General features: G+C 37.4%; 2 protein-coding genes across 6 annotated transcripts in view; one reads left to right on the forward strand and one right to left on the reverse strand.

Moving 5' to 3' along the window:
- The first annotated feature begins 16,556 nt into the window (after positions 1-16,556).
- On the forward strand, positions 16,557-27,334 carry kif9 (kinesin family member 9). 3 transcript variants are annotated; one of them, XM_059326609.1, is made up of 20 exons: positions 16,557-16,825; positions 18,384-18,552; positions 18,761-18,867; positions 18,942-19,172; positions 19,737-19,820; positions 19,940-20,032; positions 20,259-20,406; positions 20,526-20,590; positions 20,681-20,758; positions 20,863-20,931; positions 21,104-21,208; positions 21,302-21,357; positions 21,463-21,553; positions 21,694-21,824; positions 23,236-23,444; positions 24,083-24,262; positions 24,382-24,455; positions 24,606-24,707; positions 24,854-24,949; positions 26,865-27,334. In XM_059326609.1, the coding sequence occupies exons 1-19, from the start codon at positions 16,730-16,732 to the stop codon at positions 24,947-24,949; spliced, it is 2,184 nt and encodes a 727-aa protein (XP_059182592.1). In that variant the 5' UTR covers positions 16,557-16,729; the 3' UTR covers positions 26,865-27,334. The 3 variants fall into 3 exon arrangements, with proteins under 3 accessions (XP_059182592.1, XP_059182593.1, XP_059182594.1); XM_059326610.1 differs by having other exon boundaries at positions 21,466-21,553; XM_059326611.1 differs by having other exon boundaries at positions 18,388-18,552.
- The window catches only part of scrib (scribble planar cell polarity protein), a 71,472-nt gene continuing 69,011 nt past the window's right edge, over positions 25,052-27,512 (reverse strand). For all 3 annotated transcript variants that reach the window (XM_059326603.1, XM_059326604.1, XM_059326602.1), the window contains one exon: positions 25,052-27,011. In XM_059326603.1, coding sequence (XP_059182586.1) covers positions 26,875-27,011 — 137 coding nt within the window. In that variant the 3' untranslated portion in view covers positions 25,052-26,874. The remainder of the gene's footprint in view (positions 27,012-27,512) is intronic.

The following is a 27,512-nucleotide window of genomic DNA, read 5'->3' on the forward strand; positions in this document are numbered from 1 at the left end:
CTGCATGTCATTCCCCTCTCTCTGCCCCCTGCTTTCTATCTCTCTTCAGCTGTCCTGTCCATTAAAGGCATGAAAAAGCCCAAAAAAATACATAAAAAAAAAAAAAAAGGTGTAAGGGTTGTTAAAGCTTGTCTGAAATCATCCTTTGTTTGGAACAAATGCTTGCTGTCGTCAAGTACTGACCGGGAAGCATTTCCCACAAAACCAATGTAGTTATATATACAGTCATGGAAAAAAAACATTAGATCATGTTTTCTTCAATTTCTTGTTCATTTTTAATGCCTGGTACAACTAAAGGTTCATTTGTTTGGACAAATATAATGATAACAATAAATGTAGCTCATAAGAGTTTAATTTAAGAGCTGATATCTAGCCATTTTCCACGGTTTTCTTGATTATAACCAAAATCATTATCAAGAAAACCATGGAAAATGGCTAGATATCAGCTCTTGAATTAAACTCTTATGAGCTATTTTTGTTATCATTATATTTATCCAAACAAATGTACTTTTAGTTGTACCAGGCATTAAAATGAACAAATGAACAAACAAATCATTTTTCCATGACTGTACTCTGCTGCTTTTTTCCCTCACTTACCTTCAGCATTGGCCCTTCTTTGGCAAGTGGCACTGAGCTGCCTTGAGGTCAATGAAATTGAAATACGTAGAACTTTCTTGTTCCTATAATGGGATTTTAATGTGTGCTGCCCAACACCCCTGCTCATGCCACCTTTCACCCAACTTCATCCATCCTGATGAATGTGGCACTCGGTAGAGTGATTGTTTTGAAGAGTTTTATAATAGCAAAACGTTGCAGGTAATAACAAACAAATTAAAAATGGAACATGTCTGCGCTTTTAGTGTACTTCATTATATCTGATAGAGATGGCTTCTTGTTTTCTGATCGGGTCCCATTTTAATCTGCTATTTCTCTTCAGCCACAAGGTGTTTATGGAACTTTCCCCTGATTTCTAATAAGCCAAAAAAATGTAACCATTTACAGCAAAAGTCTTTATAGGTCCCCTCAGTAATCTAATCTAGTAATGGTTTGTCTTTAAAAACCAAAACAATCACTTTCTGCTGCTTTTTTTCACTTACCTTTGCCGCAATTGGATTAGGAAGCGGCACGGTGTCTCCTTTAGGCATCTGAAATTAAAATATAGCACTTGAATCAAAAAGTATGCAAGTAAGTACAAGTGCACTCCATTTATATTCACCTGCAACGATACAGCATCGGGTGATTGCATAATATGCTTTTGCCCTTTTGTTTATTCTGTTTCAGCAGGGTCATTGACATGTGATTTCCAAGAAAACAGCAAAATAATCAATAAACCTGTTTCATAGCGTCAGCAGAAGTATGATAAACCTTTTAGTTTATTCACTGATTCTTAAAGAATTATTTAAGTCAAAGTTGTTACGTTTAACTCTCAAGTCTGGTTCTGCAACCTTTTTTTTTCACACTGCTGTACCATTGTTAATGTAGACTACCTTTTAGCTCTAAGCCACACAAATCAAGCTGCCAAAATTCATGTCTAGTACGTTATATAGCAGGTTAAAGTACTACATTTGAGACAAATACACAAAATCAACAGTGCAAGAGCAGTGTTAATTATTTTTTATCATGCAAAGTTGTTCTCTTTTTGGTGAATCTTAACACACTGTCTTACCGAGGCTGCCAGAATGAATCCCACCAAGCACAGCAGTGTTAGTCCTCTCATCTTGATCACAGAATTTGCCTCCTCTCTGCTCATACACCTCCTTTATAGTGTCCATGTCAGTAGGTGGAGTCTGTTAGCTATTATGTACTGCATCAAAGTGATCTCCTTTAATATCAAAGTCCAACTTGGTATATGTTTGCCAATGTGAAATCGATTACTCACACAAAACCGCTTCCCATTTTCAAGTGTTGTGCTCACATTTATCCACTAGGTGTAAAAGGCAACACTAAATTAAATAAGGGTTGATTAATTAATTTATATCAACCAAAACCCATAACCAAAAGTGTAATTGTAATTAAAGCTTGTTTCTCATGTATTGGTTTGACACCAGATGATCAAGAAAATACTGACAAGACACCATTTTTTTAAGGTTGATTGACCATATTGAGTTCAAATGTTTAGCCAAAACCCAAATATAATGAGTTTATCATCACATATCACAAGGAAAATTCCTTACCAAATTCCTTACAATTGAGAAGCTTAAATTGTGCAGAAGAATCATGCAGCCATTGAGTTTACGAGTCAGCTGGGCATTGTGCTAATTAAAAAAAACTTAGCAATGTGTTAAATGGGGGATACATGTTTTAAATTGTACTCAATTTTTTTTAAATAAAAAGTTTAGTTGACCTTAAGCTAACTAAATTAGTAAATGAAAGGACATTTTCACATAACATATTTGATTAAATCTTTAATTGCTAGAAACATTAGCAGAACATTGATATGCTTGGTGGTTTCTCATCCTTCTCACTTATTACATGATTACATCACAAACTCTGGTGAGTTGAGCCATGTGTCGTCTTTCTTTCGTTTATCACTGGAAAAGATAAAAGTAACATTTCAGCTAAAAGGGAATTTTATTATTTTTTAATAAATACCACACTCTCTTAAAAACACGTGTGTAAATACTTTACAGTATTAATGAGATTAAGATGCTAATTAACACGCAACTTCAAATTATATTTAGAATCATTTAAGGGTACTATTTTTTAGTTTTTTCTTAGTTGTACTTGAAATCCGAAAGTTCTTACCTTGGTGTCTTCCTCTTCAGGTGGTGGGAACCCATCAAAATTGTCAACTGCTTCGAGAGTACCATTCACCTGGAAAATTATCAGGGATATGGTGATGCGAGCATGATATAAGTTAGTACCGTATAAGTTATTAGTTTACACCATGAAAGTCTGAATACCTGTGGACTTGTATTGTTTTGTCTTCCTCCCTCTAGTACCTGAAATAGAAAGGCATTGCACTTTAATAGGAAAGTATATTCATGTTTACTGTAATACGTCCTATAGACAGGATCAAACTCTCGGACTGTGAAAGTAGGCTAGTGTAGACTCCTTTTGGGGTTAATAACACCTCTGCAGGTCAAACACACATAAAACATTGCTAACTAAAATCAATAAGGTACATTATTTTGTTGCAAAATTACAATGTTTGAAGTAGTTTTAACCTGACTTCTGCTCTGAAATAACTAAAAAAATAAGTAAAAATGGATAACTGTAGAATTTCTGTCTCCATTTGCATCAAATAAACAATACATTAATCTGTTACATAAAAGTAGAACACTATAGGTCGCATTATAAGATAGTTTTTCAACCCAGTATTGAAAATTAAAGTCTGAGGCATGCGTAATAAAATTCAAGTAATATACAAATCAATGCAAAGAGAGTGAAGAACTTTGTTTAGCAGGATAGAAAAAAAATCATGTAGGTGAATGGGTACTTGATAGTTATGTTACATAACTACGAATACCAGTGTTGAGTTTTGGTGTCACACAGAACATGAATCCAATCCAATCCACTTCATTTATATAGCATGATTTAAGCAAACACAAGGTTTCCACGCCACCGGGCTCGTTGCTACGAGCTATCCGGTCCCTATATAACCAAAGTGAGAGCTGTGTCCGCATACTCGGCACAATGTCAAACACGTTCCCAGTGGGTGTTGGCCTCCATCAGGGTTGCCCCTTGTCTCCAATTCTGTTCGTGATTTTCATGGACAGGATCTCAAGGCGCAGCCGGGGGGAGGAAGGGATTCGGTTTGGTGACCTTAGAATTGCATCTCTGCTTTTTGCAGATGATGTGGTTCTTTTGTCTTCATCAGACCGGGACCTCCAGCACTCGTTGGGGCGGTTTGCAGCCGAGTGCGAAGCGGTTGGGATGAGAGTCAGCACCTCCAAGTCTGAGGCCATGGTTCTCTGCTGGAAAATGGTGGACTGCCCCCTCTGGGTGGGGAGAGAGGTACTGCCTCACGCGAAGGAGTTCAAGTATCTCGGGGTCTTGTTCACGAGTGAGGGTAGAACGGAGCGTGAGATGGACAGGCGGTTTAGTGCAGCGTCAGCAATTGTTACGGACCGTCGTGGTGAAGAAGGAGCTGAGCCGGAAGGCAAAGCTCTCGATTTACCGGTCCATCTACGTTCCAACCCTCACCTATGGTCATGAACTTTGGGTAGTGACCGAAAGAACAAGATCGCGGATACAAGCAGCTGAAATGAGCTTCCTCCGTAGGGTGGCTGGGCTCAGCCTTAGATAGGGTGAGGAGCTCAGACATCCGGAGGGAGCTCGGAGTAGAGCCGCTGCTCCTTCGCGTCGAAAGGAGTCAGCTGAGGTGGTTTGGGCATCTGGTAAGGATCCTCCCGAACGGCTCCTGTTAGAGGTGTTCCAGGCACGTCCAACTGGTAGGAGGCCCCGAACAACAAGACCCAGAACACGGTGGAGGGGTTAAATCTCTCTCCTGGCCTGGGAACGCCTCGGGGTCCCCCAGGAGGAGCTGGACGTTGTGGCTGGGGAGAGGGACGTCTGGAATGCCCTGCTTAGGCTGCTGCCCCTGCGACTCAGCCTCAGATAAGTGGAGGAAAATGGATGGATGGACAAGGTTTCCAAATGAACACCATCTTTGTTTGACCCATCCATTACCTTAACCCCACGCGCCCATGCTACGTGGACCATGTCGTTCTTTATACTCTGTAACATCACTTCCACCTTGTTGTCCCTCCTAATTACTGCGGCAACTTGAGGGTGTCACTGACCACAAACGTATTTGTGAAGTTTTAATAATTAAACTGTACAAACGGCCTATTCCGCTGTGCATTGTGCAATGCCTACCATGAATGACACATCCTTGATTACAATAGTTGGGCCATAACCCAGAGACCCAGTCAATATCACAAGATGAAAGCTCAACTCATGTCTGGAGAAAAGGTGAAAGATGCACCATTAATATCCTCTCATGATTTCAGATTTAAAGAGACATTTGTTGTGGTCTAAATATATTACCTATTCTGCAGAACTCTCACCTAAGTTTCATTTAAATCAATCAAACTGTCCAAAGCAGGTGACCCCATTACTAAGAACATCTTGGAGAACAGTGATATTAATTTCTCACACAAAGTTTACCCACCATTGATGAGTTGGTTGTTGTGATGTTGAACCCATCCTCATTTCCCATCGGTGTATCAACCCCAGCTAGCTGAAAATGTAATTTTATAGTGATTTAGGCCAAGGACATGAAAGTGTTTACTCAGTATTTATTTGACAGGTTGTTTGCAAAGGACATTGACATTGAATTTCAAATAAAGGAACTAAATAATCAATAGAAATAGTCAATATGCGGTAGACCTCTACTGATGTTTGAGCCTTGAAAGAACTGGATTAAAAAAACTAATTTCTAGATTACTTCAACATCACAGATGTATCAATGTGATTATTGAAATCTGTATGGAAGCAAAGAAACTACATTTCAACATTAAGTTCAGTGATGTTTAAATTTGAAAATTCACGACAGAACTGTGATTGAATTAACAATCAGGTATTCATTTGCTTGTAATGTTCAAATCTTTGCTTCTTTCTGTGCTCCCATACGTTTGAGTCCCTCAAAGTACCATTCAAGTTACATTAAAGTTATTGCAATGAAATTAAAAGCATAAATCATCGTCTGTGTTATCTCTGATCCTACCTTACTATAACTACTCGATGCTGTGAGAATGAATCCAAACAAACAGAGCACTGTGAACCCCCTCATCTTTAACATAGATTAGCCTTGTGTCTGCACATACACTTGCTTTATAGTGTCCACGTCAGTAGGTGGAGTTTGTAAAAGTTCTTGTTCGTGTTTTGTGCTTTACTTTTAGCTTAATATCAAAGTCCGCCTTTCTTGTTCCCTTTTTGAGATTTTATTTATCTGCTGAATGAATCATTAATAATCCCCATGGTTGGTCTGAACTTTTCCTACCCCAGGCTCAGTGCCAAACCCAATAGAAGACACTGTATAAAACAGATCAACAAAAACTCCCACAACAGTAAAAATCTAAGATTCTGTTAAAGACACAATTTAAATGTGTAACAAGGCAATAAAGCACTAATTTCTAGAGGTAAAGTTCTCACAAATCTGTTTGGTGGTTTGCAAACCCAACATTCTGTAGATTCAAGACAAAATTACAAGTATTATAGAAGCAAAGCATGTGATACATTTAACATCAATATTTGATGCTCACCATTCTTAGTGAAGCTGTTGTTGGGCCAAACCCGTATTCATTTTCAAGCGGTCTTCTTATCCCCTTTTTCCACTTAAACCAAGGACATAACATTGTTTGGACAGTGAGGACATTGACATTGATTTTTGAACACAGCGTCTACAAAATCAATATTTTAACCTGTTTCGTATTGCAAAGTGAATGAGAACTTAATTCAGCAAATGATAAATGACAGAAAGGCACTAAACAGCATTGTTTTAGTAGTCCCAGTTATAGCCACTGCCATATCTTTTGAGATCAGTAAATCTAGAGCAAATTGCCAGCCCTACCTTTTTTACAGGCGGTTCTGTGAGAATTAATCCAAATAAGCAGAGCAGTATGAGCCTTCTCATCCTCTTTAGATTACCCTTCTGTCTGCACATACGCTTGCTTTTTAGTGTCCATATCAGTGGGTGGAGTCTTTGTGGAAGCTAACTGTAATGTGTATATGTTGACAAGAAAACTTTAAGTTAAGTTAAGTTAAGTTAAATTCATTAAAATACAAAAATGAGTATGTACATTTATTTAAGTTTATTAAACCTTCTTAACAGATCATTTTGAAACATGACAGAAAAAAACAAAACATTGGCGTGTTTCTACTGAGTACTTTTTGGAAAGCGGCTCAGTGTTTTGGCTATGCCTACTAGTTAGTTCCCCTCAGCCTCTGTTATCATACAGGTACTTTTGTAGCAGTTAACCAACGGAGTTCGAATGTGAAGTAAATAGTTCTGTGACACTTACGTGATTGTTCAGCGACGGTGACGCGACGCTGACAACAGACCGACGCAGCAGGTCCAAACAGTCGAGACATCAACATGGAAGGAGAAGAGATGCTTCATCGTCTTTTCTTCTTTAGTTTCTTGTTCTTGATTCTCTCGTCTTAGTCTGCTCTGCTTATTTCTTTTAAAAATGGCGCTGTTATGTTGTGGTTGTGTCGAGTTCTACTCAAGTCATATCCTGCCTCAACCGTATCCAATCAGCAGCGACGGCTCAGAAAAGTACCTACCTGAGGCAGGTACTTTCTGAGCTGCTACCTGAGTCGCTAACCGGTGAAGCTGGGCGGATCTCGGGCTGATCCTCTCTCCCAAGCCACACCCCTAGTGGCTCACTAGAGGGAAAAGTACCTAATGGAAACGCAGCTAATATTGAATTTAGGAACAGAGTCATGTTTTTTTTAAAATTGGTTAAAGTTAAAAGTAAAACTGTAAGATATCTCTTCCCATCAAGAACAAATGATAAGTGCTTAATAAATCTAAATGAAAAGTTACTTTTTGATTACTAAGCTAGCTAGTAAGTAAGTAAGTAAAATTTATTTATAGAGCACTTTTCATAGATACAATCACAAAGTGCTTTACATCAGGGATAAAATGCAGTAAAATATAGAGTTTACAGAAAAAACACACAATAGCACAAGAACATGTAACTTCACAAATGCCCGGGAAACATCAACATCAGGGAAAAGCTTGCCTAAAGAGATATGTTTTAAGTTCTCTCTTAAAACTGTCAGTGGACTCTATGCTGCGTAAGGTCAGTGGAAGCGCATTCCAGAGGAGAGGGGCACTGGCCTGGAAAGAACAGTAACCTCGCGTTTTAAAATGGGTCCGGGGGACCATCAAGAGTTTTTGATCTGACGACCTTAATGAACGTGAGGAAGAGTAGGGTCTCAGCAGTTCAGCAATGTACACAGGAGCTTGATCATTAAGGGCTCTAAAAGTAAGTAATAAAATCTTAAAATGAATCCTAAAATTAACTGGTAGCCAGTGTAAAGAGTATAAAATTGGGGTGATATGATCTCTTTTCCTAGCTCCAGTTACGAGCCTTGCTGCCGCGTTCTGCACAGTCTGAAGGCGATTTACAGCCTTTTTGTTAAAACACATAAAAAGAGTGTTGCAATAATCAATGCTAGGTCTTGTATAGGTCCAACTGTTTCAACTGGTAAGCATTGAATCCATGCTTGCTTGGTTATTTTGTGTGGCCATGCCTGTCCAATTTTGAGAACCAATCTAACTTCTGTAACATTTGCTTCAAAGGCCCCTTTAATGGCAGACATTTTGACGTCATAACAGATCAGGCACACAGGTGCAAGTAATTGCATTAATGATGGCTGCACTCCATTAAATTGTGTTATTTCAGGGCCCTGATATTATGCATCATTGCTCAGTGGGACAGTTGGGCGAAGCTGTCGATAATAATAGTATTACCTTTACCTGTGATACCTGTGATTTTCTTTCTAGACATGACACATTTATGATGAAGACAAGAACTTCACAAAAAGATTGAGTGATCCTTATGACTGAAAACAGTCTTTCCCCCCCCCCAAAAAAGGTATTCTTGTTCACTTGTGTTAACCTGCTGTCCCTCCCATCATCTCTTAATTTGTGTCTAATTTTGACAAATTGCAGAACAGTTATAAACATTCAGTAGGCATCTCAAATTACTTTATACAAAGCATGTTAACAAATAAGACACTGTTCTCACACAACAGACTTGAAATGTTTATTTGAAGAAGGCAGTGACACCAACAGGATATTTAAATGGGCATTTCTCTCTGTTTTGAATGAAAAAGAAAAATATCCCCGTCTGTCCAGTCCCTCTGTGGTCTGTCATTTTCACTTCACCTGAAAAGTCAAAAGATTGTACACCTTAAAATCATAATAAGTACTTATGTGTTGAGTGCTTATAGTAACATATACAAGTAATAGTTTCTTACCTGAATCATGTTTTGGTAGGCGGCGTAGTAGGAGGGAACCCATTCGTATTTCCAAGAGGATTCCAGAAACCGATCACGGCCTGAAGGAAAAAACAAAAACATTTCAGTAACATGCAGTAACACTGTGATAGAAGTATACTCATTGTTTTTTAAAAAAAATGATATGATATGATATGATATGATATGATATGATATGATATGATTATTATACATGACAAGCTGGGTTTGTCTACAAAGTACTTTTTTCTTGTTCGTATAATGGGATTTTAATGTGTGCTGCCCAACACCCCTGCTCATGCCACCTTTCACCCAACTTCATCCATCTTGATGAATGTGGCATTCAGTAGAGTGATTGTTTTGAAGAGTTTTATAATAGCAAAACGTTGCAGGTAATAACAAACAAATTAAAAATGGAACATGTCTGCGCTTTTAGTGTACTTCATTATAACTGATAGAGATGACTTCTTGTTTTCTGATCGGGTCCCATTTTAATCTGCTATTTCTCTTCAGCCACAAGGTGTTTATGGAACTTTCCCCTGATTTCTTTTTTTTTTTTTAAATGTATTTTTTGGGGCTTTTTCATGCCTTTAATGGACAGGATAGTTGAAGAGAGACAGGAAACGGGGCAGAGAGAGGGGAATGACATGCAGTAAAGGGCCGTCCGATGCGGGACTCGAACCGGGGCCAGCTGCAGCGAGGACTGTAGCCTCTACACACGGGGCGCCTGCGTAACCCACTACGCTACCGACCACCCTCCCCTGATTTCTAATAAGCCAAAAAAAAATTTAACCATTAACAGCAAAGGTCTTTATAGGTCCCCTCAGTAATCTAATCTAGTAATGGTTTGTCTTTAAAAACCAAAACAATCACTTTCTGCTGCTTTTTTTCACTTACCTTTGCCTTAGTTGGTTTAGGATTAGGAAGCGGCACGGTGTCTCCTTTAGGCATCTGAAATTAAAATATAGCACTTGAATCAAAAAGTATACAAGTAAGTACAAGTGCACTCCATTTATATTCACCTGCAAAGATACATCATTGGGTGATTGCATAATATGCTTTGCCCTTTTGTTTATTCTGTTTCAGCAGGGTCATTGACATGTGATTTCAAAGAAAACAGCAAAATAATCAAAGCTGATTCATAGCATCAGCAGCAGTATGATAAATCTTCTAGTTTATTCACTGATTTTTGAGGAATTCTTGAAGTCAAAGGTATGTTTAAATCTCAAGTCTGGTTTTGCAACCTTTTTTTTAACACTGTTAGTTTAGCAGTAGCCCTACAATGTTGAATATACAGCACAATAGATAACATCTGAAAGACTAATGTAGACTACCTTTTAGCTCTGGCTCACACTAATAGAGCTGCCAAAATTCATGTGTTCACAAAGTAGGTGCAGTACTTTATTTAGCAGGTTAAAGTACTACATTGGAGAAAAAAAACACAAAACCTACAGTGCAATACCAGTTTTTTTTTTTTTTATCACTCAAAGTTGTTCTCTTTTTGGTGAATCTTATCATTATATTATTATTATTATTATTATTATTATTATGATATTACCGAGGCTGCCAGAATGAATCCCACCAAGCACAGCAGTGTTAGTCCTCTCATCTTGATCACAGAATTTGCCTCCTTTCTGCTCATACACCTCCTTTATAGTGTCTGTGTCAGTAAGTGTAATCTATTAGCTATTCTGTACTGCATCAAAGTGTTCTTGTTTAGTATCAAAGTCCGAGTTGGTAAATGTTACCCAATGTGAAATCGATTACTCACACAAAACTGCTCACATTCATCCACTGCGAGTAAAAGTCAAAAATAAAATTAAGATAAATTAATATCACCCTTAACCAATAACCAGAAGTGTTTGACATGATCAAGAAAATACTGACAGGAAACCTCTGTGAATGCATATTTTTTAAGGTTGATTGCCCATATTGAGTTCAATACTTTTAAATTTGTTGTAATAGTTTAACCCTTATCTAGAGAGTTTTATTTAGGCTTATTCCCTCATAAATAAGCATACTTACACCTGTAAGAAACTGATTATATGTTATGTTTCTTGCTTGGATAGTTTGCATAGAAATATGTATTTATAATGTTGGTAGCTTCAACTGAAGATTGCTGTCATTATCGTTTTATCGGTATTTAGTTAAAAATACTTTTTTTTCATTAATTGCTTTGTCTGTAAAATGCTCAAAGATGTCCGTTATAATTTACCAGAACCACAGGGGACAGTGACAGTGAGTTATGTCCAAACATCAAGCCAATACCCAAAGATAATAAGTTTATTATCACATATAACATGGAAAAGCAGCAAGTCTGTACATTTGAGAACCTTAAATTTTGCGAAAGATTTGGTATTTTTGCAAGTTGAGATGCAAAAATAGGGAATGGATTGTGCATTCATATGCAGCTTTTGAGATTAGTCCAAATCAGAAGGACATTATGCTAATTAGAAAACTTCACTCAAACAGAAGTAAATAGCAAATCTTTGCGGCACTATTTTCCACTGTGGATTAATACACATTTGGTGATATAATGAGTATTTAAAGCAGCAAGACAAAATTTAAATTTTACTCTCTTTTGAATTGACCCAAAAGGTTTATTTGACCTTACGCTAACCAATTAAGGAAATTAAAGGACATTTTTACATAACAGTTTTGATGAAATGTTTAATTAAAGAAACATTAACAAAACGTTGATATGCATGGCGGCTTCTCATCCTTCTCTCTTAAAATGTGTTTGTATCCGTTGAGTTGAGGCATGTTTTGTCTTTCATTTTTTTGTTCCCTGGATAAGATAAGAAATAACACTTCAGATAAAAGGGGAGTTTTATTATTTTTTGAATAAATACCACACTCTTAAAAACACATGTATGTAAATACTTTACAGTATTTAATGACATTAAGATGCTAGTTAACATGCATCTTCAAATGACACTCAGAATCATTTAAGGGTACTATTTTTTCTTTTTTCTTATTTAGTTGCACTTTAAATTTGAACAAGTTCTTACCTTGGTGTCTTCCTCTTCAACTGGTGGGAACCCATCAATATTGTCAATTGCTTCCTTAGTACCATTCACCTGGAAAATTATCAGGTATATGGTGATGCGAGCATGATATATGTTAGTATAAGTTATTCGTTTACGCCATGAAAGTCTGAATACCTGTGGACTTGTATTGTTTTGTCTTCCATCCTCTAGTACCTGAAATAGAAAGGCATTGCGCTTTAATAGGAAAGAATATTCATATTTACTTTACTGTAATCCATTGTATGGACTGGCTCAAACTCTCAGGACAGAGAAATAAAAACTAATGCATTAATCTTTTGCAAAATGACAACATTTGAAGTACTTTAATCCAGACGGCTCGGAAATAAGTTAACCAGGCAACTAAAATAAATAAAACCAGATAACTTTCAGTCTACATTTCCACCAAATAAACAATACATAAATCTGTTACATAGAAGGGGAACATTACAGGTCGCATCAAATAATTGTTTTTCAATTTTCCTTGGTGTGACTGTCAATATCACAAGATGAAAGCTCAACTCATATCTGAAGAAAAGGTGACTTTTCAGAAGCTCTCCCCTAAATTCCATTTAAGTCAATCAAACTGTCCAAAGCAGGTAGCACCATTACCAAGAAAACTCTGTCTTAGAGAACAGCGATATCAATTTCTCACACAAAGTCTACCCACCATTGATGAGTTGGTTGTTGTGATGTTGAACCCGTCCTCATTTTCCAACGGTGTGCACTCCCCATGCTGTTCAAAATGTAATTTTAGAGTGATAGTCCAAGGACATGATAGTGTTAACTTAGTATTCTTTCAAGTAGGATAGGTTATTTCTAGATTATTTCAACATCAGAGTAGTATCAATGTGAATATTGAAATCTGTATGGAAGCAAATAAACGTATATGTGTTACTGTGAAAACAATCTGTCGAGTAAAATATTACACTGTTGTAAGTTTTAAGTAGTATTACAATTTCAACATTAAGTTCAGTGATTTAACTGAAGATTAAATAAGTAGCTGTGATTACATTTAATGATTATGCATTCATTTGCGTGTAATATTCAAATCTTTCCTTCTTTCTTTGCTCCCATACATTTGAGGCCTGCAAATTCAAGTTACATTTAAGTTATTACAATGAAATTAAAAGCATAGATCACCATATCACACAGTAAGGACCTTGCTGTGAGAATGAATCCAAACAAACAGAGCACTGTAAGCCCCCTCATCTTTAACATAGATCAGCCTTGTGTCTGCACATACACCTGCTTTATAGTGTCCATGTCAGTAGGTGGAGTTTGTAACAGTTTTTGTTTGCGCAGTGTTTTTGTGCTTTACTCTAAGTATCAAAGTCCAGCTTTTGTCTTTTTTCTTTTTCTTTATCTACATCCATAAACCCCATGGTTGGTATGAAATTTGTCTACTGCAGACCTACCCCCAAACATTTAAACATGGCAGACACCATAGAAAACTCCCACAGCAGGATACCAGCAGTCTTTTCTAGAGGTAATGCTGAAATGATCTGTTTGCTGGACTGCAAACCCAACCTTTTGTTTATTCAAGACTAAATTGCAACTATTATAGAATCAAATCAAACTGAAAGAAGCTGATACATTTAACATCAATATTTGATGCTCTTCGACGTTCTCTCACAAAGACTACCCACCATTGAGAGTCTTTGGTGCCAAACCTGTCCTCATTTTCAGGCGTAATTCTATTAGAATTGGAAACCTTAATCCAAGGGCATAACAGTGTTTGGACAGTGAGGACACTGACATTGGATTTCAAACACAGCATTTACAAAATCAATATTTAACCTGTTTTGTATTTCAAAGTGAGTGAAGAACCGAATTTAGCAAATGATAATAAATGGACAGAAAATTATACAATAAACATTAACTGCAGCATTGTTTTAGTAGTATAATTTGAAATCAGTAAATCTGGGGAAAATCGCTGGCCTTACCCTTTGTACAGTCAGTGCTATGAGAATTAATCCAAATAAAGCAGTATGAGCCCTCTCATCCTCTTTAGATTACCCTCCTGTCTGCACATACATACACTTGCTTTTTAGTGTCCATATCAGAGGGTGGAGTCAACTGTAAATGTATGTTTACAATGAAGCTCCTTAATCTATGCATAGAAGTCATAATAATTTAAAAAAACAAAAATGTCTAAAAAAGTATATTAATAAAAGTAACTATATGAAATCAGAAGAAAGACAAAAGATTGAAAACTTTTTAATTTCCTTATCTAATTATATTTTCTTTTACTTCATTTTTAGATGCTTACCTTTTAAATTAAATGGTTTGATTACAATTAAATGAATAAGGTTGTTACATGCCAGAGGACTGTTTGTGTGTGTTTCTGCCTCTCCTCCTCCCCCCTCCTTTCTGTGTCCTTCCCAGGTGCTAACTAGCTGATTGGATCCACCTGGAAAGCTGATTTCCACCTGTGGAGCTGGCCAATCAGAGGAGTGGCTTCAGGCTGAAAAAGGACCGTTCTGAGGATCGCCGGAAGCCATCTTGTGTTTTTGTTATCTCTGTCTGTGAGACTTGTTTTTGTGTGTTCTGACATTCAAATTCGATTTGTTAGTGCTATTTTGTGGTGGTGAGGTTGGGAATAGGTAAGTTGGGGGTACCCTGTACATTTTGCATCACGTAGGATAATTTCTGTTACTCCATTAGTTTATTGGTTGTGCCACCCCTGTATTGTTTTGAAAGCCTTTTTTGTAGATAAGTTAGTTAGGCCTTTTGTTTGTTTGTGTTCTTCACAGCTAGTTTAGATAGGCCTTCTTTTGTTATATTTGTTTCAACTTTCTTTTGGCACAATCACTTGTCCCATCCTCCCCCACCTTAGTGTGTCTTTCTTTGGTTGTTGTAAAATAAATCATCATTGTTTACATCACTTTTGACTTTGATTTTCTGATTGTCACGTTGTTGTCTGCTGGCTGGGTCAGTGGACGTAACAAAGGTAATAAGTCTAAAATGTATAAATAATCACTTCAGTAACTAAAAATCAAAGTTAAAATCCAATCACTTTGATTAGACCACAATAATAAGCAGCACTGATATGCTGGAAAATTAGTTGGAATAACAAAAAATGATGGCTAAACTAAACATCAAGATCATTTTGTGAGTTTACAGTCAGTAATTTACAGATAAAGACACAACAATTAAATACGATTACTAATTGGCATTTTAAAAACGAATTTAGTGAATATTTTAATTAGGGCCCAAGCAGGCAACGACCTGCGAGGTCCCTATTGTATTTCGAATTATTATTTTATGTTTTTTTTATTTTTTTTCTTCTTCCCAAATGATCGCATTTTTCCACTGTCAAGATTGAAAATGAAAAACATGATACATTTAAAATTATTACCCATTTTTATAAATTAAACCCCATAAAAGTTTATTAGGTAGTTAAAATGAGCGGAGTGGAGTCATTTCACAGTCTGGTATTAGTACTTTTACTGAAGTAAAGGATCTGAATACTTCTTCCACCACTGTCCTTTTTACTTCTTTACTTTTTTTTAAAACTTTTTTTCAAAACTTTTTTTTAAAACCTTTTTTCAAAACTTTTTTTCAAACCTTTTTTAAAAACTTTTTATTTTTTAACTTTTTTTTAAACATATTTTTAAAACTTTTTTAATTTTCTGCGCATGCGCGGCTTTTCAGCGTACTGCGCATGCGCTACATGCGCTGGTACTCGACCAGAAAATTATTAAAAAAAAAAAAAAAAAAAGTTTTTAAAAAAAAGTTAAAAAATAAAAAGTTTTTAAAAAAAGTAAAAAAAATTTTTTTTAAAAAGTAAAGAAGTAAAAAGGACAGTGGTTGAAGAAGTATTCAGATCCTTTACTTCAGTAAAAGTACTAATACCACACTGTGAAATGACTCCACCCCGCTCATTTTAACTACCTAATAAACTTTTAAGTGGTTTAATTTAGAAAAATGGGTAATCATTTTAAATGTATCATGTTTTTCATTTTCAATCTTGACCTGAAAAGTAATTAAAGCTGTTTGCTAAATTTAGAGGAGTAAAAAGGACAATATTTGCCTCAAAATGTAGTGGAGTAGAAGTATAAAGTTACATAAAATCTACATAAAAGTAACTCAAAATTTTACTTTAAGTCCAGTAAATACATAGTTACTTTCCACCATTGCTACCTGCCTCTTCTAACTTATACATATCAGTTAAGAGTCCTCCTTCAGACACTGTATGAGGATTAAAGGGATAGTTTGTGCATTATTATACAAAACTTGGTACAATTATTGTCAATGCCCTCCTAAGGATAACCCTTTAAGGTTTTATTGATCCTAGGGGCCTAGGTGGCACCGTGGTGGCAGTCTAATTTCATATTTGGTACCGTGGCCACACTATAACACTTAAGGCAATGAAATTCATAGGGGTGGTATAGACTGGCCCCTTTAACGCACACACCCCGACGGCAGCATGCCCCGACACGCGTGTACTGCGAGGGCCCGTTCAGTCCTAGTTTTGACTGAATTGCACTCAAAGTCAATTGGCACAATTCGTGCACGAGCTTTGGCTCATTGCCATACTGCGTGCGCGCACACGGTCGTTGTTGCCATGACGCTAAACAGAAACCACAGACGGTGAGCCGAGGAGATGGACTGGAGCTGATTAAATTAGCTGAAATTACACATTCTCGACTGAAAACATCTCGTTTGAGTTGTTTAGGTGGATTTTCTTTATATTTGTGTACAGTCTGAAGCACGTTGGCTTGAGTTTCGTTGTGTTTTCCTCGTCTTTTTTGTCAAGAAATGATATGAAGTCTCACAGCAGCGAGGTCGGAGTGTTTGTCCGGATCAGACCAACGGCAAACTTCTCCCAAGATCTCATCGAATGTCTACCTGACGGCCAGGTAACTATCACGGGTTAATACGTTGTTTAATACGTTAATTGTATGGAGTCTTTGGGCTTCTTTTCCCCACTTTTGAATCCTTTTCATGTCTTTTCGTGTCTTTTTTGGGGTCATTTTGTGTCTTCTGTGCTTTTTTTTTTTGTCATTCTGTCTTCTCATTTTGTGTCTTTTAGTCATTTAAAATGACTAAAAGACACAAAATGACTCATTTTGTGTCTTTTTGTCTTTCTTTTTTTTTAAAAAGTCATTTTGTGTCTTTTTGTCATTTTGCGTCTTCTGTTTTTTTTTTTTGGTCATTCTGTCTTATCTTGTGTCTTTTTTGGTCATTTTGTGTCTTTTTTTAGTCATTTTGTGTCTTTTTTGGGTCATTTTGTGTCTTCTGTGTTTTTTGGTCATTCTGTCTTCTCATCTTGTGTATTTTTTGGGTCATTTTGTGTCTTTTTAGTCCTTTAGTCCAACATAAAATGTGTTTTTGAACATCATTGTAAATGAGGGGTTGCCGTCTATGACTCCTCAAGAAATAAATAAAGGACAAATGGAAATAATAACGGTTACCCTTGTACCGGTGATACCTGTGATTTTCTTGCTAGACATGTTGAAATATCTAAAGTCATACTAATAATCATATTATTAGTAGTCATTATTGTGTGTTGTTTACTACGACCTCTGACACGGGAGTTGTCAGTACTTTATTGTGCACAGTGAAACAGTAAAATGACAGAAAACACATATGCAACAACTTTTACTATTGATTAATTTTATTTATTTTTCTAAGGAGGAATTTGCTGCTTGTTTCAGCATTTTGGAGATCCAATTTGCTGGTTTCTTTTGTCCTTTAGTCTTAAATTGACTATCCTAGTATTTACTGTGGGTTGGGAAAAACAAGTAATTTAAAGGCCCCACCATGGGTTTTCTGACCAAACGATTGGATGATTAAGAAAAATACTTGGCAGACGAAGTGATTCATATTATCCTGGTAGTAGCCCTACATGCTAGTTGCCAGTTCAATGGGTATACTTTATTTAAAAAACTAATGTTAGTTGTAACTTGCCTTCATGAAGACTATAATTTATATATAAGGCGCTTCATGTTGGTTTATCTTTTAATTTATCCCCTATATATATATATATCAATTGCCAATAGAGATGAAGATAGATAGATTACTTTTTATTTAATTAACTCACTGTTCAGTGGCCAAGATGTTTTGAACTTCACCTTTTTGTGTGTTCAAATAATCATCAGGAACTGTAATGGAAAACATCCAAATATTGACATCTTTGTCCAATTAACCTATTTGTACTTATCTCCTTAAATAATTGAGTACATCATAAATGCAAGTGGAGCTAATGTTTGTCGTCTCAGCTGTCTGAATAGAAGTTGTATCACATTTCAGATATTTTCATGTGGCATAATTTCAATGTGACCAGAAATGACAGAAAAATGGGATGTCCAAAAATGACCTCCTCAAAAAAGAAAATTCTTAAAATGGGTCAATTATAGGTTCTTCCTGGCTTTGGTATAACACACTCAAAACTGCTTTTTGTGTCTTGTCCCTCAGACAGTAAACATCCATTACAGGAAAACCTCCAGGAAGCCCCAGGACACCAGGAGAGGTCTGAGCTCCCGGTCGTTCCGACTGGAAGGCATCCTACAAGATGTATCCCAGGAGGAGTTGTACGGCAGAGTGTGCCGACAGGTGGTACTGGGAGCACTGGATGGTTATAATGGTACATTTGTTTATCTACATACAAAAAAAATGTGGTAATGTTAACACACCCTAATTTTGTTGTTTTTATATTGACTTGTCACTCTTTCACAGCCAGTAACAGGACCTAAATTCCCCTGATTATATTGTAATTATTGTATACGTTTTGATTTTCATGATTTGTCTTCCAAGAAATTTGTGTTTAATGTCTTGTTTGTGTGGTTTTTTAGGTACTGTGATGTGTTTTGGGCAGACAGGTGCAGGAAAGACCTATACCATGACAGGATCCACAGAGTCATACAAGCAAAGAGGCATCATTCCTCGGGCCCTTCAGGAGGTAACTTGCATGATGTACTTTTTAAATCTCTGAAGCACCCTGACTGCTTTTGTAAACTCTAAAATGGTATTCAGGTGTTTCAGGAGTTGGAAAAAAGGACTGAGCATGCCTTCTCTGTGCACCTGTCCTACCTGGAGATCTATAATGAGACCTTGGTGGACCTGCTGTCCTCATTGCAAGGCTCACCTCACCCGTCTCCTCACGGCATGGTGGTGATGGAGGAGCCGGGCAGAGGCGTGTTCGTCAGAGGTCTGTCTCTTCACCCTGTCCACTGTGAGGACGAGGCTCTAAACCTGCTGTTTGAGGTTTGTGGTCTGATGTTTAAAAAATGGTTGTATTTGAAGTAATAATTCTGCTAAAATTGAATTGAAGTAGTTATTAAAGTTTATGTGACCAGCAAACATGGAAATTGATTGTTTTTATTTGTGTGTTACAGTGAAATACAGTCAATTACCTTGATTTTATGGATGAATTAATTGAAAATGTGACCCTGATAAAGCTGTTCGGTAACGCTTTATATTACTGTCCTTGTAATAACCATTAATTAACAAGTAATAAGGCCCTTGTAAGTCCTTACAAGATGCTTATTAACATTATTGTGTGTTTATGAGCTTATATAAGTGTTAATAATGGCATTACAAACACCCATGACCCATTTTGTCTTTGCCATGCCTTTATTAATCTTATTTTGTTTGCTTATTGATATTAAAATATACTTTATTGCTCATCTATTATAAGTTAACTATAAGTTAACTATGCTTTTTGCAACCTTCCGGATCTAAAGCGAGAACAATGCCTTATTACTTCTTAATTAATGGTTATTAAGGACCTTATTATAAAGCGTTACCAGCTGTTTTTTCCTTACTCAGGGTGAGATGAATCGCATTATTGGGTCTCATGCCTTAAACAGGAGCTCCTCCAGGTCCCACTGCATCTTCACTGTGCATATAGAAGTACGAGTCCAGTTATCTTTTTTAGGGTTTACTTTTTTGATGACTGTTGTGTTGGTGCCCAAACATGCCTTATCCTGCATGCAATTTTAAGTAGGATAAAATGTCTTTCTTGATTGCAGTCTCGCTCACGGACTCTGTCTAATGCCAAGTACCTCACCTCCAAACTGAATTTGGTGGATTTGGCAGGGTCAGAGAGGCTAAAAAAGACAGGGGTAAGTTTGAGAACTTTACACATAATATACATATTTATGTTGGAAAGCTGCATTTTGCATAATTTGTGACCTTTAACACTCTTAACATGTTAGACTTTTTGAATAAAGTAATCAGGTGAGATGTAAAAGGCCGTTATTTTAAGGTCTAATCTTTTTAAAGGGATATGCCTTTCCCTTTGATTTTTCATGTAACTTTATTTTTTCCCCACTTCATTTCAACCTCCAGTCAGAGGGTCAGATGTTCAAGGAAGCCATGTATATCAACAAGTCATTGTCATTCCTGGAGCAGGCAATTCTTGCCCTAGCAGACCGTCGCAGAGACCATATTCCCTTCAGACAGACTAAACTCACACATGCTCTCAAAGATTCACTGGGTGAGACAGCCAGGCCCTTTGCTTTTAACAATGCAGACAGATGGAAGTTAATAGTATAAGTGGTGCTTTTCTGTGTTGTAACGCTTGTAAAAACACAATGAATTTGTTAATTTCTGTAGGAGGGAACTGCAACACTGTGCTTGTGGCCAACATCTACGGTGAGGCTGCACAGATAGAAGAAACAGTAAGCAGTGGAGTAAATGTTATAAAACAGAAATCAGTCTCTTTCTTACTGCACATGTCAGCTCTGGGTATTAATTAATATTCTTTGCAGCTCTCTACTCTACGTTTTGCCAGCAGAATGAAGTGTGTCCAGACAAATCTGTCTGTTAATGAACACATCGATCCAGCAGTGAGTTCACTTGACACGATGTGGGAAATTATACATGTGGAAAAATGTCTCTTTGTTTACAGTCTGCATCGTGCTGGTCTCATGAAATTTACTGTTGTGATTAGGCTCAGATCAAGAAACTTCAGAAGGATGTACAGAGGCTGAAAGAGGAATTATCCCTCTATAATACATCGGTGAGTATATCTAGCACATACACTAAAATATGTTAGTCTGTTGTCCTGGTTTATTTTGAAATCAGTATTTTGTAAGTAGGGTCCTGCAGTTCAGTCTGGGTTCATTCACAATAATGATCCATTCCCTGTATGTTACCCCTTATTTTCACCTTATTCATTCACCCTTCACCAGGTGGAGCGGCCGAGCATCACATATGAGCCGTTGTCTGAAGCCCAGCTGGCTGAGATCCACAGCCAGGTTCAGAGGTACCTCGAGGGAAGTCTGGAGGAAATCAGTGTGAGAACAAAACAAAGAACAGCTTTGCCATGCTAAATGTTAGCTTAAATTTGACCTTTGAAGAATTTTTCTCTGCATGACATCCAATTACAGATCATAAGTATCAGGCAAATCCAGGCAGTGTTCGCCCAGTTCAAGCTGGCTGTGCAGTGAGTATCATCTACCTTCAAAATGCAATGTTTATTTAGGCCTGAGATGGAGTAAGGCTTTATTTGTAAATGAAAAGTGACTGGTCATGGCAATGTGTATGTGAGTAGGGAACAGGAACAGAAGGTGAAGGCTCAGCTATGCCAGACCTACAACTTGGTGGAGAAAGACCAAGGTGCTCACACAGCTTCTGTCAAGGTCTGATTCATTGCTCATAGCATCTTGTAGAAAATAGTAGTTGTTGTTCTTTTTTCCCTGTTGTACTACCGACAGCCTCTTTAGTAAACAATATACTGTGATTGAGTCTTGATTAGATGTTGCTTTAAAAACTGTTTTAGGAGTGGGATACAAGAGGCAGCAGTGAGGATGTGGAGGCCCGTAGCCTTGAGGTTTCTCCTCATTCACCGAAAAACACCCAGCGTCCAAGTTCGACCAAAGCTAAAACTAAAAAGTCTAGGGACAAACAGAGGTAGGTAAACAGTGAACTTTTTATTACCTACAAGCTGTAGCCATGTAGCTAACTTGGCCACCATTACACAACATGATACTTCTTATTTACATCTGAATTGGAACTGTAGTTCAAACATTGAGCTGGATAATATTCCATATAGAAATAAGATGTAAATTTTTTTTTTTCATGTTGTTATAGAAATAATGTTTGATTTTAATGAGGATCAGAACGTCAAGAAGAGTAAGTACCTTAAAAATCAAAAAATAAAAGCCAACCAAGGTCCAGCTATAGATCCATATGTAATTGGATCCATATCTGCCTAATTGATTATGTATTGATTAAAGCCTGCAAGACTAAGGGTGTGTTAACAGCTTATCTGTTTGGTTCAGTTAAAACAAACTCGGGTCTTTTTACCTGGTTTGTACAAACAACTAAACCGAGACTGCTTAAAAGGTGGATTTTGGTCCACTCTGGTGCAGTTAATTTATGATATTAAAGTAAATAACTAACTACAGAATTTTATGATAGCAGATATGATTGTTTGTAACCTTATAGTTAATCTGCATGAGGCCATGTTTATAACCCTTTTTATGCAAAACCAACAATAACATGGTAATCATGTCAGCGGGGGTATTTTCCTTGATTGGTAGGTCAAAAGCTGTTCAAACTGCTGTGCTTGCATGGCGTTCCATTAAAAAGTGTGACAGCAGTTACACAGTAATAAGCCTTCTTTTCCTCTGTTAGTCATTCAAAACGTGGTTGATTTGCATCTTTAAAATACCGATGTTCATAATGAATAATTTGTTTGTGAGCCTTTTTGTGACATTAAAGTGTATACACAAAAATGCTTGATACACACACTAGAAGCATTAAAATGCTGCCTAAACTTACTGACAGTGACTGGAATTTGATTTCCCTACACAGGTCTCGATGATGCAGGATAGCAATCTCTATAACTGTTTGATCAATAAGGTACCCGTTAGTCTGAATATCTTCATGTTTGATCCAATTGGTTTGTTGTAAAAAGTCAGTGTAAACAGAAACCAGACCATTTCAGGGTTGTAAGCACCCTTAGTTAAATGCACTAGCTTGATTTTCCTAATGGCTCACTCAATGTGATTATCCAGCCAAAGCAAGAGACAGGGAGAGGGGAGTTCAGTTTCAAGGAAGCGTTTGGAGAGTGCCTCCAAATCCAAGTTGAGTTCTGTCCTTTTGCCTGAGAGGGAGCAGGAGTCACAAGAACCAGACACAGACAGCCAGGACACCCAGGAATCACAACCACCTGCCAATGAACCCTTCCTGCCAGACACAGTGTTTATGAATATGATCTTATCTATTAAATAGTTGGCTCAATTGATAGTCCATTCAATGAAATATGCACAGTGTTGTTTTATACCCTTGCCCCTAAAAAGTTTGCTCTCTATTCTAGCTCTACTCCATCCAAAGCGGAGACCTTTGAGGATTTTAAAATGGGTCAAGGCAGAGAGATCAACTGCATCCTAAAAGAGAACAAAGCCGTGCTGCTGGAACGCCGCAGTCTTCTTCGGCAGCTCACTGAGGAGGTCAACGCTGTAAAGAGAGAGATCGACTGCACCACGGCCGCCATACAGCAGCACATGGATATGAGAGGGGGCCAAGGTACTATGATTTTCTTTAACTTTTTTTGACATACTTTTATTTTGTCAAAATTTCGACATCTCAAAATATGGTGCTTTCCTGTTATTTCTGGAAAAGCAACCAGACTACATGTATCAGGCTATAATAATATATAATAACCAGGCTATAATAAGACCATTTTGAGAGTATCGGGGCATTTAAACATTTTATGACTTTTTCATGAAAAATTTCGCCATGCTATATAAATGACTTGTTTTCAAATTTTGTTTTGTTATTTTTGGACAAATTATACTTTGACATGTATGAACAGAGTATAATAGGACCATTTTAAGAATTTCAATTTCTTATCTTGTGGTGTTTTATATCATTTTTGGACAAATTTAAGTATGACCATGCCCTAATATTGTGGGGTTTTTTCCCCCATTTAAGACGTACTATATGCAAAATTTTCTCTCTTTTATTATAGCACAGATTCCAACACATACCCTGTTAAATCAAAAGCTAATAGACAGATATTGTGACACATATTTGGTATTGAAATGTGTAATGAAAGTGTTAGTGTTTGAACAGTTCTTGTCTTCAGTTTGGGTTTGGGTCCTGCTAAGAGATCTGAGATTAAAGAGGTTAATTCGAGTTTTTCATTGTGTGTTTGCGTGAAGGTCAGTATTTTGTTATGGATGGGGAATCAATGCTGCAGGAGCAAGATGCCACTACTCTGATCAGGCTCAGAAAGCTGAAGGCCCTGTACCGACAGAGATATGAGGTGCTACGTGACATCAAGGCAGAGGTTAACTACTGTCAACACCTTGTGGATCAGTGCAGGGTGCGCCTGTTCTCTGGTCAGTTCTCCAAATATTGTGTATCTTCTTCTTCCCTGACCCAGGTCAGAGGTTTCATAGCTGGAATCACTAATGCCCTAAAAGCTCTGAAAATAATCCATTGCTCATGCATTTCCCAGAATTTGAGAACTGGTATAAGAAGTCTTTTCAATCAACTGAGGAGCAGGACATAATGGATACAACCCATGAACAAGTGAGTCTGCCTCACATTTTCAGCAGTGCATCTCCCATGTAGAAGCTAAATAATGCTTCCGTATAGTTTTCCATAAAGCAAACTCTGGATCCAATGTAAAACCTTAATACAAAGTCAAGAAATAACAAGTGCATAACTAAATTTGTCTAGGGGGAGGATAACCAGTCAGTGGAGCAGCTGCCGTATGAGCTTCTTCCTGAAGGCTGCAGCTCTGAATCCTTCTACAACGCTCGCTACAGAACACTGGGAATGGTGGGTGTCCCATTTTGTTTTACATCTAAAAAGTGTGAATGGTGGTTAAGGTGTGCATTTATAATTTGGTCATGCCCATTCACTAATCACATCATGAATTGCAAGGAAAACCACAGTTAAGTAGAGATATTTCTGTGTATCTACAGAGGAACAGCAGGGTACCGTCCTTCACTCCAGCGCAGAGGAAATCGTCTTCCGGGTCTGGACAAAGACGACTTCCTCCAATTCTACCTGTTAGCTAAGTGAGTTTTCTTTACAAACTGAACTACAGTGTGTGTGTGTGTGTTAAAAGTGACATGTCATTTTTGTTTAATAACCAAGCACAAAAGACACAACACAAGGAATCAGCTTCTTAAATGAAAAGTAAAATTTATTATTCCTGAACCACAAAATAGACTTCTTTGGTTGTACAAATTCACTAGTTACAGTCTTGTATGAGCTCTACCCCTTGACCCTAGGACTTCTTAACCCTTTCCCTCTGACCTATTTGCAAGTAAAAGCCCCCAAAGAGAACTCAAGACAAAAGAATAAACACAAAAACTTGAAACACTGCATTAATAATGTAGTGAAACCCATCTGAAAAAAAAGATTTACCTACTGGAAGTTAAAAAAAAGAAATCAGCCATTGCAAATGTTATCAAACAAACTGAATTTCAGTCAGTGAGAGCAACATAGAAAGCTATCATTAGAAGACCCTACATTAAATTAACACAAATGCTACTATGCTGTGATTCTGCAAAAATACCCATCAGATACATAAACTGACAGTATGTCGAGCAGTGAACTGAATGTCTTGAGAGGGATTTCTAATTGGCTCTGCCTCTCGCAGCTCTCCCATTAACAAACCAATATACATGCAGAGAGCATCCCGATACCAAGCCCGTCCAAACCCAGACGCCTCTGCAGTCCAGACACTCGCTTGGTGTAGGTCAAGACTGGCTCAGTTTCAAACCCAAAGTTTCCTTTCCTTTCAGTATTTGTACATTATTCACACAATAATAAATGACTTTTTTCAGTGGCGTCAGATTTTAAATTAGACAGAAAAATAAAACACCTGCTACCTTCACGTCACTCTGGAATACCTCCAGATAATTCAAGGATAGAAATGAATGATTCACATTTACTAAAAAAAACAACCCTAAACAGGAAAGGGTGAGTACCGTTATTTAATAAAGGATACTAAAAAATGTATGTTTCCAAACTGAAACTGCCTGCACAATGCTGTTGCCTCCAGTGTAGTCATATTCTCTACAAGGGGAATGTAACACTGATATGCAACAGCTTTACTGTCCAAGCAATCTAATTTGTAGATGTGCTTCTCTCTAAAAAATACCTGATGAATTTATGTGTATTAAAACAATTAGTTGAAAGCTGTGACCCATCATTTTTAAAAATTGTTAAAGGTAAATTATGATAAGCGTCAGTTATCCTTTTTGTGCCTAAAAACACCGGAGGAGTTAAAATAGAAGGCCTCTAATTTGAGTAAAACACTAAAAACAATAAATTACTTTAGATACAGGTTCTTAAAAAGCTGATAAGTGGCAGTGCAAAAAAAGATATGTACTATTTTTTTAAAAAGCTCTCCACAATTTGTGACTGTGAAGGTAGCAGGATGTTCCCTCCTCAATTAATATTTACACTCCTGTCCGCCTCAGTCTCAAGAAACCCCTGACATTTTACAATCTATTCACTGAAAGCCTAAAAATATCATTCAAGAGGTTAGTTTAGCTATGACCCATTTCTTTTCCAGTATGTTTTTTTTTTTTTTTTCCAAAAACAGCAAAATCATTGGAGGTGCGAAAAATAAAAAAAACCCTAAAAACTTAGATCAACTTCTACTTGGTAAACTGAGTGTACAACAAAAAAAAGAGAATGGTCTGTAAGTAGCAATCCTAGCTAACCACACTAGCTCTTTCTTGCCGTTGAGACTGTTGAGCAACCTACCAGCTCATCCACAGACTGTATAGGCAAGACTGGCACGCAGGATATAAGTGAGTGTGTGACTATCAGCGCCATAGTCTCTGCAGTGGTTATATATGGGAGAGTAAATCTCGCTCTACTGACACTTTGTGTAGTGTTTGGTGAATCTGCATCTTCTGTGGATGCACTCGTGTTCCACAGTTTATCTAAATGTGTGTGTTCGTCTTCTTCTCTCAGTGTGAGGGTGTTACGTGGGCACGGCGGTTTCCAGGCTGCGGCGGCCCTGCCTCAGTTTGCGCTTGTTGCTGTACAGAGCCATCTCCTCCAGGGCTGAGGTGGCAGGCAGCGGGCTGGGTACCTCTGCCTCAGGGATTCCAGCGGGCACTAAAAAAACAAAACAAACAGAGCAACTTCAGTCACGTTTTCTGCAATTTATCTTCTTTTCATTTGACAATCACTCCCCAACGGCAGCTGTAGAGAGGAAGAAAGATGAAGGCAACTGGACATAAAAGTCCTGATGAGCAAAGTGGATGGACCCCCAAAACCTTCGAGACAAGCCCCACATTCACTTCAGCAGCTGGAAACAAGCGAAAGTTTTGAGCAGGAAACTAAAGCAGTGACTGCATATTTTAACCAGCCACCTCAATGGGCTCTGTATTCAAACTCACATCAAGAGTCAATGCCATTAAAGTAACCTAAATAATTAATTTCCAGTCTCTTTATTATTATTATTTTCATTTGTGTTTACATGCACCCAAATGACTGGGCTATGGTTGGCCTGTTCAGTAAGATGATTCTACATTTTAGATCACATGTGCAGGACAGAGACAGAGAAAGTAATGCTGTTCCCCCACAAAGGGTTGATGAAAGAAGATGATTACATGT

Source organism: Centropristis striata, chromosome 23, assembly GCF_030273125.1.
Source record: "Centropristis striata isolate RG_2023a ecotype Rhode Island chromosome 23, C.striata_1.0, whole genome shotgun sequence".
Classification (NCBI taxonomy): Eukaryota; Metazoa; Chordata; class Actinopteri; order Perciformes; family Serranidae; genus Centropristis; species Centropristis striata.